The sequence below is a fragment of the Musa acuminata genome, chromosome BXJ1-2 (genome assembly GCF_036884655.1).
Source record: "Musa acuminata AAA Group cultivar baxijiao chromosome BXJ1-2, Cavendish_Baxijiao_AAA, whole genome shotgun sequence".
NCBI lineage: Eukaryota > Viridiplantae > Streptophyta > Magnoliopsida > Zingiberales > Musaceae > Musa > Musa acuminata.
Window position 1 is genome coordinate 21753494 of NC_088328.1, and position 16141 is coordinate 21769634.

Below are 16141 nucleotides of genomic sequence, written 5' to 3' on the forward strand. Positions count from 1 at the left end.
AATTAGTGGATCCTAGAAATTAATTTTTAAGACGGGAAAGGCCTTAATTCTATTAATAGTTATTGAGGGATGAGGGAAGAGCGCGTATTAGTTGATGCTTTACTTATTTAATGATAATTAACACTATCTTATCGGATGAGATTAATAGAAGCAAGAACTGTCGTAATCACGTGCCTGAGGCAACCGGAAGTGCTATTCATTCAGGAAACAGGATTCTTCATCTTGACGGAAGTTTCCGTCTCGGGCCCACTTGCTTACTTGAGCCCAGGGATTCTGAGAGGCCATGTTCTCTGTCTCCTGGAGTGGCCAAGACAGGGTATCCGCGCCAGTGCTACCGAGCTTACGTCCTCTGGACACCTTGGTTTTGATCGGCTGTTTTTTTACACGTGGACAGTAATGGTTCGTCGTCTTCCAAGTTTGAGGCTCTGACGTGACTACAACGTTGCTGTTTGGTGTTCGACGGATCTACAAGGCGGTCACCGGTCCTCGCCGGGATCGGCTCCTCGAAAAGAACTCAGAAACCCCAGCACGCTTCTGGGGCCCAGGAACAGTAATCAGGCGGGTGCGTCAGGCTACGGCACCACGGTCACCGTTGGATCTACGGGACACCGTAATCCGACGGTTCAAGATCTCGAGAGGGATCACCTGAACTTGGGTCAATGTTTTCAGTATATTGGGTCAAAATACGTCAGGATTTTGACGACGTTTAAGTTGACCAATGGCATTTCCCTCGAAACAGCAACGCAGATGTCGCGTAGCGTTTCTTTCTTTAACATATCTCAGGAAATCTTTGCAGGGATGCTGAGGATCCATATTTAAGATACGCTGAATAGGGCCACTTTGTGCAATGTGGGAGAGATTCTCCGCAGAGGATTGGGTGGTCCATCAAGATAAGTATGGATTTATCCATCCACGAATATACCGCAACATGGATGTGCAGTCAGAGATTGTGGCCGGCAGTCATCGATTCTTGTTCTGGATGTTCCAGTGCATCCTCTTTTCTCTGCAAGGAAGAAGTAAATGCTTGATTTCCTTCTCGTCCATCCCTGCTGCTGATGTCCACTGACGAGCGAAGCATATGAGATCATGATCTCGAATCCATGCTCACATCTTAAGCTAACTTGTTCCAGGATGGGATCAGGCTCAAGGAAGAAGAGGGTGGAATCTACCATGATGATGACTGCAGCTTCTTGTTCATGGATCTTTTGCATTAATTTGTACTGGAAACAAGTTTGCATTTGAATCAGAATAATGAGACTGGACACACTCTTCCAGTTCTTGGACAACATCAATGAAGTGGACTGACATTTACACCTTCCTTCAAGGCAAAGTAAGGGCAGACAATGAAGCTTGATACTCCAGGGCAGTAGACTGTCTGTCCGATACTTATAGTAGGAAGACAAAGATTTGTATCGCAACACATTGTCATCCATGCAGTAAAAAGAATCCTTTAACTTGAAAATGAGGCCTGAGAAAGTTTGAAACTTGAGATATCGAATTGCTCCATAAACATTTGATCGGAAACTCTTGCTTTTGCAGCGGCAAAGCATCGGTACTCGTCGAATATTGAAGCAAGGCACCACCGCTGCAGTTTTCTTAGACATCCAACGACACAACCAGTTCGATGCTGAAAGCAGACAGACTGAAGATTATGATACTTCATGACTATGTTTGCAAGTACTGAGAATGATCTGAGAGAGTGTGATGAGTTTTACCTTTCCTCGGTTGCAATGGATAAGGAGTGGGTGGTTTCTGATATCTACAATTCAAAGTTACAATTCATGAAACGATTAAGCAGATGAAGTCCAACTGATGTTTGACAGATCTAAGAAAAGCAGTTTATGAACATTTTATACCAAGAACTACTTCGAGTGCTTCACGAATTGTATCTTCTGGAATGTTGGCAAAGGGTTCCTGCAGAGGAAGTGGGTCTTAATAGTATTCACAGAGTAGCTTAAACAGACAGTTTTAGCCAAGATGACTGGTGATGCTCCTATCATTATTCTCAGAGTTCACGGATGACAGAAAATTAAATACTGTTAAATTACTCTGAACATTTTCATAGTTGCATGCCAAGTTCATGGTTTTAATATACCACTGAGTGCAAGATAGATCTAATTGAGAAGGCTGAACTAAAATTGTAAATTTTACATATTATTATGAAAACAAATGTACTTGTCTAAGAAATTATCTTCAAGGTTGTAGAGATACACCTTCAATGCATTTTCTTCCTACTGCTGCTAATCATAGTTCCATCTTAGATTATTGATATGTATCCTAACACATTAAATCCATTAAGCTAGAATTTAGTCAGCCAGTATGATTCATAACCTAGTCAGGAGTATTGATCTATACCCTCCTTTTGTCCAACTACCCTCAATTGCCTTAAGCAACCAGTATCAACTATGAGTTATATGGTTGCTGGTTACAATGCCTGGTGATGGGTTTGAGAAGCCCTCTTGATCGGAGTTGCAGCACTACAACCACCATTTTCATGAACTAAACACTCCAATTACTAGAACATTTTCTAGATTTGCAGCAGCACTTTATTGCTGAAAACTCAAGCCTCACCTTTGGATCAATCTGGCTGCCAGAAGTGAATCACAGCAAAAGCTACTCAGTGGTTTAATAGTCTAGTTGATGCTGAGCAATTAGACTTCATGATCATTGCTGCCTCATCAAGCATCACGAATCAGATAGGTTTGTACCTTTTTTTAGTGATGTTAAAACTCAGGGGTAACTTCTTTCATCAGAGTGGAGATGAACTTTTTTCTTAGAATCAAAGTTCTGTTCAAGTGTTTGCTTGTCTAGAAGACAAATTTCTAGAGCAAAAAATGGAAATAACACATAAATTTAATCTTTTAAAGTTATAAATCAAGGAGCATGAACACAACAGATTAGCTTCACCAGTGGAGAGCATGAGAAGAATAATTTTCATTGACTAAATTCGATGACAACAGACAATTAACATTTACATGACTTAACTATGCCAACAAGACATTTTGATTTGTTGCTCAGGAAAATAAAAATTCATACAATTTGTTTATGATTCTGTAATACTTTCTGCAAAATTTATAATTCACATTTCTCAACAGTTTATTTTACGATACAAAATCCAATATAACTTCTCAATCGTAATGAACCCTTTTAGTTTGCTGTGTCTTGAATCTTATAAATAGAGCATCTTAACTCAGTCTTTTATGGAAAAGAGAAGACATAAAAATGACAAACAAGAAAAGTTTCTGTACATGGCTTCTCAGCTGTTAAAGGCTTTTATCTGAAAAGGAGGACCATCATAGAGTCCTTCTGTTGTTTTATGCTTTGGGAAATAAGTTTTGGAGATTGTTGAAAGACACAGAGGAAGCAGGCAGTAATGCTTTAATGGTACCAAATGGTAACTTGCCATCAAAATTTGCTCAAAGAGAAGGAAAAGGGGAAGTGAGAAGCAACAAATAGTAATGGTGGATATGTCATGAATAATCTGATGAACTATTGGAGCCTATCACCAACCTAACTGATGGCTACATCTAATACTGACAAAGATGCAAGTGTCTAAGAGAGAATGATAGAAGAGAGTAGCTCTCGGACCAATTTATGATCAGTGGGCATGGATAAGCTACTGAGTAGACCAGATAGCACAGAGGTCATGACAGAGAAGAGAGGCTTCACATGTCTTCACCTGCGCCTACTCCGTGGATTAGCACACCAGCAGTACATCCAGAATCATAAGCAAGAAGAAGCAGGCATTTTGGTTGATGGATTAGGAGGAAACTGGGCATCAAGATCGCACCTTGTACCCGTCGATCCCGAACTGGAAAAGCCTGATTCCGTTGGCCCGAAGGAAATCGAGGTTGGCGTCCGGGTATGGCTCCGGGCAAAGACACCTGCAGCCCAAACCAGAGGCATCAAAACCCACAAGAGAAAAAGGACGCTTTTGAGCAACCAAAGAAGCGATCTTTCCGGGATCAAGGAAGAGAGGGAGGAGCTTCACGCACAGGACGGAGCGGAGGTGGAGCGCGCGCAGGAAGCCGAAGTTGGCGGCGTCTGGGAAGCCCGAGCGGAACACGTCATAGTCCACCATCGCGAAGTTGAGCGGCGGCACCAGCACCGCCGCCCCCGCGGCGGTCGGAGGAGGAGGAAGAGGGTGAGCGGGTTCCGCCTCCGGCACCACCTCCTCCTCCCCCACCGCCACAGCGAGCGCTTGCTTGACCATCGACAAGAGAATATACCGTAATATTCTCCCCGCGGCTTCGCTGCTCTGTTTGGAGAATCTTCTGAAATCTTGGACCGACGAATGAATGGATGAACAGTTAAAAGGAAGGCAGCGGTACGACAGACGACCGAGTACGTTTGTCTTCTCTTCTCTTAGTGGTGACGATGACAACGCTAACAATGGGTTTGAGGTCTGGTTTTCCATTCCTTGGATCATGCCTTCTTGCTTTCCAATTTCACCTACTTCTAGGAAGCACAGAGAGATTGTGGTGGAGGATCGAGTGTGACTCAGCAGCAATTCTCTGCAGTGGTCCTCCTCGGTGACAACAGAGCTTGTGACATTGCCGTTGGACTGTAGGCTTACGTTGAGCTGCGACACCAATCCTACTTAGTTCACCATGAAAGATCTCGTAGAACCGAAAGGGATGCCATACGAGAAAGCAAACGAGAACTGGAAAGGCATAAAGTACATCCCACAGAATATGCTGTGACTTTGGATTACTTTAATCCTTCTTCTCTCCTCCACGTACCCTCTTGTGGCTGCTATTTGTTCTTAGTTTCTCTTCCAACAAAGCTTCGTATAATCCAGAGGAAATTTTGTTCTACATTGTATATACTGCCACATCTGTCATACCAACTTTTTGTGGTCGGAGTCTACTTCGACAACTCTGAATGAAGACAAAAGTTGAAGTCAACTCATCCGGAGATGTTTCTTCTTCTTCTTCTTCTTCTTCTTCTTCTTCTTGTGCAGAGCTACATTATGATAACATTTGCCGAAAGATACACGAGAAAGTGATTCTGATCCATGGCGTTCTCTGATCCTATATGACCAGAGAACAACAAAATGCTCAACCACGGAAGGTATCCATCCAGCTGAAGCCTGCTCAGCTGCTGCTTTGCATGTGTTCGTCGGAATGATCGCAGCTGCTCAAAGCGCAATCGCACAGTTTGCAGAGAGCAGATACAACACAACAGGGAAGGATGCTTGCTTGGATGCATGGATAAGACAGCCTCCCCAGAAAAGACGGCGCAAAATTTAAAGGGCAAGCAGTGAGCTCGATAGAAGGACGTGGCTGCGGTTTCTGCATGCAGAGTGTAAACACCAAATCTAATCGCTTGTCAAAGATAATTATGGATTGTGTTGGTGTAATCATTGCAGCTTACCAAAGGAGATGGATTGCTTAATATCCTCGTCCTTACAACCCATATAGTGTTACTGTTTTAGGGTCAAGAACAGTAACTCTGGGAAGGAGATGGTTTGTTTCTGCATGCATGCACCCGTTTGTGGTGCACCCATCTGAAAGACTAGCAGAGACCACTCTGTGGTTTGCCAGACGAGGCAGGCAGACAATTAACCCAAAGATTTGGAAAGGAGAGTCCTTGGAAGGCAGGACAGAGTGGGTGAGTTGCTTGTTTCCAGATGCATCCAACCTTATGATGGTAAGTATTAAACTCCCACTCCAAATAATGCATTGATTCTGTGTGGACCTTAATGGAGTCATGGGTTAGGGAAGGTGGGACTCACTTTCCATGTGACTCCCACATGTGTATTAGTAGTAGGTATTTGTGAGCCCCAAAGATTAATCAGCACCTTCCTCTCTCTCTCTCTCTCTCTCTCTCTCTCTCTCTCTCTCTCGCTCTCTCTTCCTCGTATGTTTGTGGGGACGGAAGGAAGATGCTTGGGAGTCATGTTGTCAAAACCTTTAGGATCCTGCCGATCTCGTTCGTAATTCTCCTTCTCCCTGCCGCCACCGGGGCTGCATACGACTACCGCGAGGCCCTGTCGAAGAGCCTGCTCTACTTCGAGGCGCAGCGCTCCGGCCATCTTCCTTACCACCAGCGCATCACCTGGCGCGGTCACTCCGGCCTCACCGATGGCCTCGAACAAGGAGTTAGTCAGCGCGTCTTATTCGTCTTGTTCTTCTTCTTCGGTATCTTCATCTCATCGGTTCCTTTCTGAGAACAGGTTGATTTGGTTGGAGGATACTACGACGCAGGAGACCACGTAAAGTTCGGCCTGCCGATGGCTTTCACCATAACCATGTTGTCTTGGGGTGTCATGGAGAACGGGGATGCGATCGCGGCGGCCGGGGAGTTCGAGCACTCGTTGGAGGCGATCAAATGGGGGACTGATTACTTCATCAAAGCCCACACTCACCCCAACGTCCTCTGGGCCGAGGTATTAAGATCTTGCATGGCATTGCGCTGTTCATCAACTTCATGTCATTATGCCGATCCACATTAACCATCGGTTCTCTTCTTCTTCGTCGATTAGGTCGGAGACGGCGACACCGACCACTACTGTTGGCAAAGGCCAGAAGACATGACCACGTCGAGACAAGCGTACAAGATCGACGCGGAGCACCCGGGATCAGAGCTAGCAGGAGAGACAGCAGCAGCCATGGCGGCCGCGTCCATCGTGTTCAAGAAGACCAACCCACGCTACTCTCACCTCCTACTGCGTCACGCCCAACAGGTGGGGTTCCACGCAACCACACACACCAACGCGCTCAGCATCACCAGTCTCCCGCTATAAACAGAACGCATCATTTGGCATTGCAGCTGTTCGAGTTCGGGAACAAGTACAGAGGCCGCTACCATCTCAGCGTGCCGGCGGCGAAGAGCTACTACCCATCGCTGAGCGGCTACGGCGACGAGCTGCTGTGGGCGGCGCTGTGGCTCCACCGGGCGACGGGAAGAGAGTATTACTTGCAGTACGCGGTCGACAAAGCGTACACGTTGGGCGGGGCCACATGGGCCATTTCAGAGTTCAGCTGGGACATCAAATACGCCGGCGTTCAAATTCTTGCGTCCAAGGCAAGACTTTTCGTGCCTCTTCTCCTGCTCACACCTTTCTTTATTGACCTCCTCACCGTCATCTCTCAACCTAAACGCGCTTAGACTGACATAGAACTGATGAAATTATCGTGGGAATTCATTTAGTTGGGAGAAGACTTATTTGGAGGGGTAGATGAGAGATGATGTAGTCGATTCTCAACTAAATCTAGAAAGAGAGAGAGAGTCATGACGTGTTTCCGACGAGGTTCGCTCTATTGACTCATTGCGGACACCAATAGCTGAGGGAGTTGCTATACGGTGAGAGAAAGGGATAGAAGCCCGGTGGCTCAGTCAACCGACAATTGACCTGTAGACTAATGCTGACCATGCAATGGTCAGACGTAGGTCTCTGTATTCGTCAGAACTTGTAGCACAAGTAGGTTTGAATCACTCGTCAATGGCGATCCACTCTGACCAACCTGAGACCTCCAACTTTCTAACAATGAAGAGGAAGTTGCTCTACAGAATTGGCCTTTGCATAGTCTTTGAAGATCCCATGGCTTTGTGGAACAGTTCTAATGAATGAGATTAATGGAAGAACAAGATCAATACTTCACAGCTGCTCTCCCCGTCAGAATCGATCCTAACAAGAAGCATTGAAATGACTCGTAGTAGTGACAAATCCTTGGCTTTTGTATCAGCTGCTGATGGAAGGAGGCGGAGGACGTGTTCAAGACCAGCATAGAAACACACTGCAGCAGTACCGATCTAAAGCAGAGCATTACTTGTGCTCCTGCCTCGGCATGAGCAGCAACGACAGCAACGTGCGCCGCACCCCTGGTGGCCTCCTCTTCGTCCGCCGGTGGAACAACATGCAGTACGTGGCCGGCGCCGCCTTCCTCCTCATCGTTTTCTCCGACCAGCTCGCGCTGGCCCACGAAGATCTGCACTGTCCCCGGGGTTCGCTCAGCCCGCAGGAAGTGCTCTCCTTCGCCAAGGCCCAGTTGGACTACGTCCTCGGCTCCAACCCAATGGGCATCAGCTACATGGTGGGCTTCGGGCCCCGGTACCCCACCAGGGTGCACCACCGAGCGGCTTCCACCGTGCCTTACAAGGAGGACAAGTCCTTCATCGGCTGCGCCCAGGGCTACGACGCGTGGTTCGGCCGGCAAATGCCGAACCCCAACGTGCTCGTCGGCGCCATCGTCGGTGGCCCGGGCGCCAAGGACGAGTTCAGGGACGTGAGGGGGAACTACATGCAGACGGAGGCGTGCACGTACAACACGGCGCAGATGGTCGGAGTGTTCGCGAGGTTTTCTCAGCCGGAGAGACGATGACAAGCTTCTGCATGCAAACAACACACGCAGACACATAGGAAACAGGTTTTGGTTTTTTGAGCCCTTTATTTCCTCGTTGCCATTTGTAGGGACGAGGATATGTTTTACTGGGTATAAGACACATTAAAGCTACAGAAACAGTGAAGGTAAAAGCAACACAGAAAGAGAGAGAGAGAGAGAGAGAGAGAGAAACATACAAGTTTCATGGTTCAGCAGTGAGTCCTTTGTGAGTGATGTGATTGATATGTTCTCCTGTTCTTTTCTGGTTGCAAGGGCCTGCAAGCTGAGATACCATACGACCAATCTTGCATGGCTTCGATGGCACTCTGTCACATATGCCAAGCAATGATAGGGATAAACAGATTCATTTTTTCCTTGACAACTCTCTGCCACTGGTTTTAAATGATGATCAAGCAATTCTGTTGCTAATTTCTGATGATGATTTGGGATCATTTTCCACAAACGTGTACACACACACACACACACACATACATTATATATCAAACATACCTCTTGTGCCTTCATATGATAAGCCACTGTAATCTAAATGTAATGCAAGTTTCTTTGATGGATTTCACTTCCAAAACAAGATTCTTCTTGCAGCCAGACACAGCAGAAAGTGAAGTGATTACAAGCTAAGGTAGAATACAAAAGTTCTCTCTTCTATGCATTTGAACAGTCATCGAAATGAGTACATTAAATTCTGGAAGTTCTTTTTTTTTTGTCAATAAATGAATGCATTATGCTATAATACATATACAAGGGCATATAGGGTCATAGATCCAGCATGAACTGAAGATTAGCCGCAAGCGAAAATTTTCTTCAGCATAAAAATGGAGATCAAAATGAGATTATTCTTCCATTTCCTCAGATGCTCATGAACCACTGCGCTTTCGGGTGTATCATCTGCAACCATAAGATGGTATGGTTGCAGTACTGCATTTTGCTTTATATGCTTGGCCTCTCAATGTTCTCAAGGAACTACATGTTCGCAAGAATGAATCTTCCATTTAGAAGGATATGTCTGTCATACTGGAGTCCTGCTCGGGCACCCTGTATGAAAATCCGAGCTCATCTCCTGAGCGCCTCTTGACTGCACTTGCCCTTTGCACCAACCGAACCAGTTGTTGGACGACTTCAGACATTGGCGGTCGAAATTCTGGCTCCGGCTGTAGAAGTCATTAGAAAATTAGGTTTGCAATTTTTGAAGCTTCAGCCATCTTTATGACCTAAGACTAGAATAAATAAATAAATAAATATATATATATATATATACTAGTTCACAGGCATTTATTGTAGAGATCATAAGAAAATTATGTATGCGATATCAGTATCAAGGTTTCAAATGACTGCATGGGTCAGAATTAACCGGTCTGACCAAATACTGGTATAATAATATATCACTCGATACCAGTACAATACCATTTATTTTTATTGTTAATATTTTCTTCAACATTGTCAGTGGTACAAATTGATGTACTGCCTGACAACTGGTACCATACTTGTTAATATGCTACCAAAGCTGATAGAAAATTGAGATTTAAATATTTAAATCCTTAAAATTTTTTAATTATAATTTTAACTTAAAACAAAAGAAAATCATGCAAAACCAGTTTACAAGGGCTTGTAGAGAAATAGAACCTAAAAAATTATTTACCACGAGAACACTTTCACATATCATTAAACGTCAATACTACATCTTTCAGTTTAAGAATATCGAAAAATTTTGTAGATAAAGAAGCACCAGTAACTGCATCTGTCTGTGCTTCCATTTACTAATATCACTGTGTTGCTACAGAATATTGCTTATCTGCACTGAAAATTAGTGACAATATATATTCTCATAGTTCTACCATATCTGATTTAATTCATTATTATAACATTTGTCAGTAAAAAATATGTAAAAAATGTAGTTATATTGTGACAGCACTGTGGTTGAGAGCATACTCCAAGCTAATCTTATATAAAAACAAAGTCCAGCAGATCAGCAAGCTAACTATATAACGGAGAAGACCTCAATTGAGAGCTATGTTTATAAATCTTGTGGAAGAAGAAAACACTTGAGCAAGAATTTAATAACACTATAGGGATAGATAGATAGAAAGAAAAGTACAATATGAAATACCTGAACACATAGAGCAATTATGTCAGCAAAACGTGAAAGAGATTTTGCAGGGTACATTCCATTCAATGATGTATCAACCATCTTAGATAATGCATCAATATCATGGAGTTGAGGAGTCGCCCATCTGACAAGGGACTGCTCTGATCTCACTCTAGAACTGAAAAATGCAAGAACTAACAGTTAACAACCAAAATCAGCAAATTGAATAGGCATATGACCAATATAAATGAGATTATATGGCAACGAAAATAGACCTATCCAGTGGCTTCCGACCAGTCAGCAGCTCTAACATCACTACTCCAAAACTATAAACATCACTCTTTATAGTATACACTCCAGACATTGCAAATTCTGGAGCACTGTAACCAAAGGAGCCAACTACCTCCGTTGAAACCTATAAAGTGCAAAGTAATGATTTACAAAGACAAATTTCATGGTCAATCTAATTGGTAACTGATTATTATATTGTTTTCACTTGCCTGTCTCTCTGTGTTTGGTGTTAATGCAGCTAAGCCACAGTCTGATAAGTGAGGATTAAGCTCTTCATCAAGTAGAATATTGGTGGACTTGAAGTTTTTGTGTACTACAGAAGGCAGGCAAACTTCATGGAGGTACCTATGTAGAAGTCAACATATACATACCTGTCTGAGTACATATTACACCAAATTATTGAACCTTACACTGGACTTACTCTAGAGCCCTAGCAGTGCCAAGTGCCACTCTCACACGTGCATTCCATGATAGCCTCTTGCTACTATAATCAGCAAAGTGCAACATATCATGTAGAGTTCCATTTCCAATATACTCGTGAACCAAAATCCGCTGTCCATGTTCAACACAGTAGCCTGAAAGTGGAACAATGTTTGGATGCCGAAGTCTTGACATATTTGAAACAGCCTCAAGAAAATTATCCTCCTCTTGTAAGGATATTGCTGCACTGTCAATCTTTTTAACAGCCAAAACCTGGGAGAGGCAACGAACAGATCAATACGTGCAGCTGATGCAATATAATATAACAACTATGAACTGGTTGGTGAAGGAACAAGATACACTTGAAGATGCACTAGGTCTATATTAATTTCAGGGAAAGGGAAATGTCAACAATCCTAGCAGCCAACTTTCCTCGTGATGTTAGAACCAAAGATTGGATACATTTTAGTGGTGACTTAATTGAACTAACCAGAACTTAAGAGATCATGGGCTACTTTAATCATGAAAAGCAAAGGCAAATGACATTCATCAAGATGGACTTGTGAAGTTGTGAAGCAACAGAAATTTTCCAAGCCCAACTTTTTCCTTTTGTGTTTTCTTTTCCACCCTAAGCATAGAGAGGAAGCAAATTGCATGAGCTATTTGTCTTCCATCTGTCAACATTTTCCATTTGCAACTCTTGTATGCATATGATGGATTTCTGTATTGCTGATAAGAATCTCTTGTGGAGACCTCTAAACTCAAATAAGAGATGTAGTTAACAATGAAATAAATTTGCCACCAAGTGTACCAAAATTACCTTTCCATTTGGAAACTCTGCTCGATAAACCCGACCAAGGGAACCTTCGCCAACAAGGCAATCCTGGCTAAAGCTATTTGTTGCAACCTGAAGAGAAGCAACAGTATATGATGTTGCAGTTATAGGGATTTTTGGTCGTTTTACAGGCACATTCTTGCCATGTAACTTTTCAATTATCACTGTGTCACTAGGAGGTACTGGAGTTGTTGCAGAAGAACTTTTCACTCTCAGCTCTTGCATCTCTTTCTCATTCGCTAAAAAAGACAGGTAAAAATGAGTGCATAATTTACTTATATGATAAAGGTAGTTACCAAGTATAACATGTAACTTCAAAAATATGAACAAAAAGAATTAATAATATAAAAAACTGAAATTGCACCTTAGCACATTTAATCAAAAACATAAAAAAAGTTTGTGAGAAAAGGAGGTACCTTTATCTGCACCACCAACAGCAGACCTTCCAGTATCATTCCTGCTATTTATACTATGATCTTTGCCCTTTGGGACATTGCGAAGTAATAATATTACAGCTAGTGTGATGCATAATGCACCAAGTGTTGAGCCTAAAACTATTCCTATCAGTGGACCTGTAGTCAATTTTTTCTTGTTGCTTGCATTATCTGGAGAAATTGATTTACCCTCAGACCCCTGTGGTGTATTTGGAGATTCCTGAGTGTTGTTATGAGTACTGTGCTGTCTACTTGGAGGTGGAGGCATGTATGGTGGTGGATGTGGAGCCAGACTGTTAGAAAAGAAATTACCTCCAATCCTGCATATGAAATTGCAAGCATAAAATAAGGAACGATGGAGAAAAAAAAAAGACTCGTAAAAGTGATAAGCAAGATCTTCTTTGCTACTCACTCAAGATCTGAAATTGAACTGAACTCCTGAGGTATCCAGCCGTTGAACTGGTTATTTGCAATATTTCTGATAAAAATTAGCCATATCAGACTCATCTTTTATACAAAGTGCAATTGCAACACTTTCTACAAGGTAACATACAGATTAGATAGGCTCAGATTTGAAAGAACATTTACTGGGCCAGTCAATTGATTGTTTTGCAAGTAACTGAAAAAGAAGCAAAAAGAAAAAATTAGGAAGCTCCACTCTTGCATACGACTGAAAAGCCCAAAAAAATGCAGCTATTAATTTTGTTGCACTTACAGACTCAAAAGGTTTGACAGAGAGCCAAAAGAGTTTGGAAGATCACCAGTAAAGTTGTTGAAAGACAAATCCCTGTCATGGCATGCTTACAATCTTAATATTTGCATACAAAGCACAACCTAAGATATCTTGACAGAATGATTTATCTTCACAAGCAGGTAAGACAGTTGGTCTTATATATATGTAGAGAAGACCTAACCATGAATTTCTATCACTCGTGCTGTTCAACATTCATATAGAAATATCAACAAATAGTTTTCTTTATGAAACTTCACTGATTAAACTAGTTAAAGGCATACTACTATTACTTATAATGGCTTTGTTAGCACAAGAAGGTTTTCAGATGAATTTTTTGTCTTTAATTGGTAAGTAAAATGTAACTTTAGCAAGCTGATCCAAACATGGCAAGCATGCAAGTGCCCCTACCACAATACCTTCCAAGAATCATGAATCTTAATTCTTCTGCTTAAGAACCATCTCTTTAAACTTATATGCATGTATACAATTGCTATAAAAAATTCCTTAGGACACTTTAATACTGTTAAGCGGAAGATTAAATTATCCCTGGTTAGACATAAATCAATTACTAGAAAAACATAGTCATCTATGATCACCTATCTTCTTGCATCTTATGCTATGTGAGTATATCATGTTAGTAATTTAGCCAAAAACCAAGCTAGTCTACCTTCATTCACCTATTATCATGCGACCTACAAACAAGCGGACATCTGTATGAAGAGTAATAGAACAGTGCCACTTCAGTATCTATTGGTACAATAATGTAACAACAAACTGTTATATCTGTGATTTTTCTCCATCACGATTCGCATGGAAGGTTAATACTCTTACTTGATGAAGCTAACAAGGTATAGCATCTGTATTTAGATTTGATGAACTTCATCAGTGTTTAAATAATAAAGAACATATTCAATAAGTTTACCGTCTCTTTTTCGCATATTAGATAAGATCAAAAATTTAAAAGTAGCACAAGCAAGCAGAAAAAAGTACAAATAGCCAAAAATCCTACAATTCAGAGAGATCCTGAAGATTTCTGAAGATATCACCAACTGCTTGAGATAGTAAGTTGTGGCTGAGATTTCTATAATCAACATAATTCATATACTGGTCAGTACCAAAAGTACAGTTCCAACATCATGAGGCATATGGCTTCACAGTAAGCAACTTACAGATAATTGAGTGAAGCCATGGCAGATATAGAGTATGGGAGGTTCCCAGAAAGATTATTGCCAGCAAGGTTCCTGCACCATTCGAGGAAGCAAATCATATCAATTCATCAGTAATGAAAATGTGTTGTAAAAGAGGGGGAAAAAAAGATCTAAGTGATCGAACATAAAAGCATTACAGATAGGTTAGGTTTGGCGGTAATTGATATGGAATGGTCTCACGTATGTCGTTGTTGCTCAAGTCCCTGTCACCAAACACAAAAAAGGAAGGATTAGGAGGCATGCTTGATCAAAAATTGATGTTTATCGATGGAATGGAACATAAGGGAGATTTCTCACAGTGTTTTCAAGGACAAGAGATCTGAAAGGAGGTAGCCCAGGGAACCATTGAGCCCTAATCCCGACAGCTGGCTGTAGTGGCAGATGAAGCAGAATAATTACCAAAGAAGATCGAAAGAAGTATTGGGCGTAGCAAAGTGGAAGACTAGGAAACATTACACGGCAGTGACGGATGAACCAGAGCAAGAAACCCCCTTCCACGAGTCGCCACACGGATCACCGCCGCTCGGCGTCCACCCAGAAAGCTGCGAAGGGCTATTCAAAGAAGCATACAACACGCCGAGAGCTTGAACTGCAAAAGAACCCCTCTACATTCTGACCGCTCAACTCTAAAGAAATCGAACGCAACTATAAAAAACCGATCTTTTTCCTCACAAGAAAAAAGAGCGCACGCAAAACCCATAAAAACATCATCTTGGCGATCATCAATTAATCGACGAATCTCGCAAATAAATATTACCATCCAACGAATCGGTGGCTGATTCCACCACCACAGCGGCGGGGAGGAGGAGCAGAACGACCAGATCGAACAGAGCCGTCAATGCCACCGCGGTGCGACCCATTCCAATGAAGAAACGGGAAGGAGGCGTCGTCTCTTCCCTTGATCCCACAACCTTTTCTCTCCTCCCACCGCTACCCGTTGCTGCCTGTGATGACAGCGCAGGCGATTCATATGCTTGCTTCCGACAGAGAAGCGGTGTCGGCCAAGTTCCCTTTTTTTCCTAATATTTTTTTCCTTTAAGGAAAGGACTCGGCAAGCGGTGGAAGGAGAGGAGAAGGGGGGAATGGACAAAAGGGGGGAAAAAGGAATAATGGCAATGCGAAGTGTATTACTCGGTTTTGCTTGCTCAAAACCAAAACTATCACAGAGAAGAGCACATTCATATTACTTCCTTTTGCTTGCTTCATCACTGCATGTCAACTCTTGCTTTTTCTTCCTCACTTACTGTGTTAATTGTCTTCTGAAGTCCTAACATTGTACTTTGATGACCCATCTTGCAAGCAAGGCATGCATGCAGAGAGAGAGAGAGAGAGAGAGAGGAGTCATTTAACTATTAGTTCATGACTGTCCTTGGCTACGCCATTAAAATATGCAGCTGGAGCTTAACTGCACTCCAAGGAAGAGTTACAGACAAGAAAGGGAGTCAGAACGTGATGACCACGGGCACACATAAATGAGCGAGCAGGGAGCACCATTACAACTCCACCTACCCGACCTCTTCCTTCTCAGCTTTTTTGCCTTTCCTCTGTTCAGTCCTACTGAAGGTCATACATACTACTTGGACCGGAACAGAGTCATCTTCCACACTTGACCACGATCAATTACCTCATGTTTTCTGAGTACTCAAATAGACTGTAGTTTCTCCTCCACGCATCTCGCTAATCTCATAACAGGCCATGTTCATGGATGGAGCAATTAATCTCTGACAGCAGAGTGAGAGAGCTTGTTCAAACCTTGGATCCTGGAACCAGTTGATGCATATACAATATG

General features: G+C 42.6%; 3 protein-coding genes across 4 annotated transcripts; 1 reads left to right on the top strand and 2 right to left on the bottom strand.

Annotated features, from left to right (window-relative positions):
- Positions 1–1166: 1166 nt before the first annotated feature.
- LOC135598367 (probable tyrosine-protein phosphatase DSP4) lies at positions 1167–4780 on the bottom strand. Its single transcript, XM_065092047.1, has 5 exons — positions 3996–4780; positions 3791–3884; positions 1857–1914; positions 1716–1759; positions 1167–1627 (listed from the first exon to the last, which is right to left on the bottom strand). The coding sequence occupies exons 1-5, from the start codon at positions 4427–4429 to the stop codon at positions 1451–1453; spliced, it is 807 nt and encodes a 268-aa protein (XP_064948119.1). The 5' UTR covers positions 4430–4780; the 3' UTR covers positions 1167–1450.
- An 811-nt stretch (positions 4781–5591) lies between these two features.
- On the top strand, positions 5592–8710 carry LOC135598308 (endoglucanase 11-like). The gene is made up of 5 exons (XM_065091892.1): positions 5592–6103; positions 6179–6391; positions 6488–6688; positions 6775–7029; positions 7692–8710. Exons 1-5 carry the CDS (start codon positions 5888–5890, stop codon positions 8325–8327), a joined length of 1521 nt encoding a protein of 506 aa, XP_064947964.1. The 5' UTR covers positions 5592–5887; the 3' UTR covers positions 8328–8710.
- Positions 8711–8968: 258 nt separating this feature from the next.
- On the bottom strand, positions 8969–15470 carry LOC135598294 (protein STRUBBELIG-RECEPTOR FAMILY 8-like). Of its 2 annotated transcripts, XM_065091855.1 has the most exons (16): positions 15110–15470; positions 14809–14941; positions 14650–14721; positions 14490–14555; positions 14314–14385; positions 14154–14225; positions 13127–13198; positions 12965–13030; positions 12824–12889; positions 12394–12731; positions 11963–12216; positions 11144–11415; positions 10932–11067; positions 10707–10846; positions 10453–10609; positions 8969–9496 (listed from the first exon to the last, which is right to left on the bottom strand). In XM_065091855.1, exons 1-16 carry the CDS (start codon positions 15210–15212, stop codon positions 9338–9340), a joined length of 2178 nt encoding a protein of 725 aa, XP_064947927.1. In that variant the 5' UTR covers positions 15213–15470; the 3' UTR covers positions 8969–9337. The 2 variants fall into 2 exon arrangements, with proteins under 2 accessions (XP_064947927.1, XP_064947933.1); XM_065091861.1 differs by lacking the exon at positions 14154–14225.
- Positions 15471–16141: the final 671 nt, after the last annotated feature.

Coding starts and splice junctions, on each gene's coding strand:
- LOC135598308 (XM_065091892.1), top strand. CDS start 5,888: ATGCTTGGGAGTCATGTTGTCAAAACCTTTAGGATCCTGCCGATCTCG. Junction 6,392..6,487: donor CCAACGTCCTCTGGGCCGAG/GTATTAAGATCT, acceptor TTCGTCGATTAG/GTCGGAGACGGCGACACCGA. Junction 7,030..7,691: donor TTCAAATTCTTGCGTCCAAG/GCAAGACTTTTC, acceptor CTTTTGTATCAG/CTGCTGATGGAAGGAGGCGG.
- LOC135598294 (XM_065091855.1), bottom strand. CDS start 15,212: ATGGGTCGCACCGCGGTGGCATTGACGGCTCTGTTCGATCTGGTCGTT. Junction 14,722..14,808: donor GGTTCATCCGTCACTGCCGT/GTAATGTTTCCT, acceptor CTGCCACTACAG/CCAGCTGTCGGGATTAGGGC. Junction 13,031..13,126: donor CTGTCAAACCTTTTGAGTCT/GTAAGTGCAACA, acceptor CTTCTTTTTCAG/TTACTTGCAAAACAATCAAT.
- LOC135598367 (XM_065092047.1), bottom strand. CDS start 4,429: ATGATCCAAGGAATGGAAAACCAGACCTCAAACCCATTGTTAGCGTTG. Junction 1,915..3,790: donor TCGGGATCGACGGGTACAAG/GTGCGATCTTGA, acceptor CTTCCTCTGCAG/GAACCCTTTGCCAACATTCC. Junction 1,628..1,715: donor TCCATTGCAACCGAGGAAAG/GTAAAACTCATC, acceptor GTCTGCTTTCAG/CATCGAACTGGTTGTGTCGT.